The sequence below is a fragment of the Volvox carteri genome (genome assembly GCF_000143455.1).
Source record: "Volvox carteri f. nagariensis unplaced genomic scaffold VOLCAscaffold_1198, whole genome shotgun sequence".
In the NCBI taxonomy this organism is placed as follows: Eukaryota; Viridiplantae; Chlorophyta; class Chlorophyceae; order Chlamydomonadales; family Volvocaceae; genus Volvox; species Volvox carteri.
Genome location: NW_003308484.1, coordinates 1 through 1,137, shown reverse-complemented (window position 1 = coordinate 1,137; position 1,137 = coordinate 1). Strand labels below are relative to the sequence as shown.

General features: G+C 52.7%; 1 protein-coding gene across 1 annotated transcript; it reads left to right on the top strand.

Moving 5' to 3' along the window:
- Nucleotides 1–5: 5 nt before the first annotated feature.
- VOLCADRAFT_72041 (uncharacterized protein) lies at nucleotides 6–875 on the top strand (the record flags this gene model as incomplete). The annotated part of the gene is made up of 1 exon (XM_002959889.1): nucleotides 6–875. One exon carries the CDS (start codon nucleotides 6–8, stop codon nucleotides 873–875), a length of 870 nt encoding a protein of 289 aa, XP_002959935.1.
- Nucleotides 876–1,137: the final 262 nt, after the last annotated feature.

Below are 1,137 nucleotides of genomic sequence, written 5' to 3'. Positions count from 1 at the left end.
CATGTATGTGCTCGCCCCGTTCTTTATTGACATGTATGTGCTCGCCCCGTTCTTTATTGACATGTATGTGCTCGCCCCGTTCTTTATTGGCACGTATGTGCTCGCCCCGTTCTTTATTGGCATGTATGTGCTCGCCCCGTTCTTTATTGGCACGTATGTGCTCGCCCCGTTCTTTATTGGCACGTATGTGCTCGCCCCGTTCTTTATTGGCACGTATGTGCTCGCCCCGTTCTTTATTGACATGTATGTGCTCGCCCCGTTCTTTATTGGCACGTATGTGCTCGCCCCGTTCTTTATTGGCACGTATGTGCTCGCCCCGTTCTTTATTGGCACGTATGTGCTCGCCCCGTTCTTTATTGGCACGTATGTGCTCGCCCCGTTCTTTATTGGCACGTATGTGCTCGCCCCGTTCTTTATTGGCACGTATGTGCTCGCCCCGTTCTTTATTGGCATGTATGTGCTCGCCCCGTTCTTTATTGGCATGTATGTGCTCGCCCCGTTCTTTATTGGCACGTATGTGCTCGCCCCGTTCTTTATTGGCACGTATGTGCTCGCCCCGTTCTTTATTGGCACGTATGTGCTCGCCCCGTTCTTTATTGGCATGTATGTGCTCGCCCCGTTCTTTATTGGCACGTATGTGCTCGCCCCGTTCTTTATTGGCACGTATGTGCTCGCCCCGTTCTTTATTGGCACGTATGTGCTCGCCCCGTTCTTTATTGGCACGTATGTGCTCGCCCCGTTCTTTATTGGCACGTATGTGCTCGCCCCGTTCTTTATTGGCACGTATGTGCTCGCCCCGGCCTGTACGCTTCTTCACGCAGCGCAATACCGACTGCGACAACACGTGTGTTTCAGTCGAAAATGTCGCACTCTAAAATGTCAATAATGCCGTACTTACATTGGCGTAAAAGGTATTGATGTACGGCATGGAGCTTTTGCTGTACCCGAAGACGATGTCGCTGGGGAACATGTGAAGGAGCGAGCGGCCCAGAAAACCGATACCCACGTAACCTGCACACATGCACACATGCACATGCACATGCACGCGCACATGCACGTGCACGCGCAAAGGGTCGGGGAAGAGCGTCCGAATGTGCAAAGGTGAGGGGCCGCAAAGTGTCACAACGGGGATCCTCT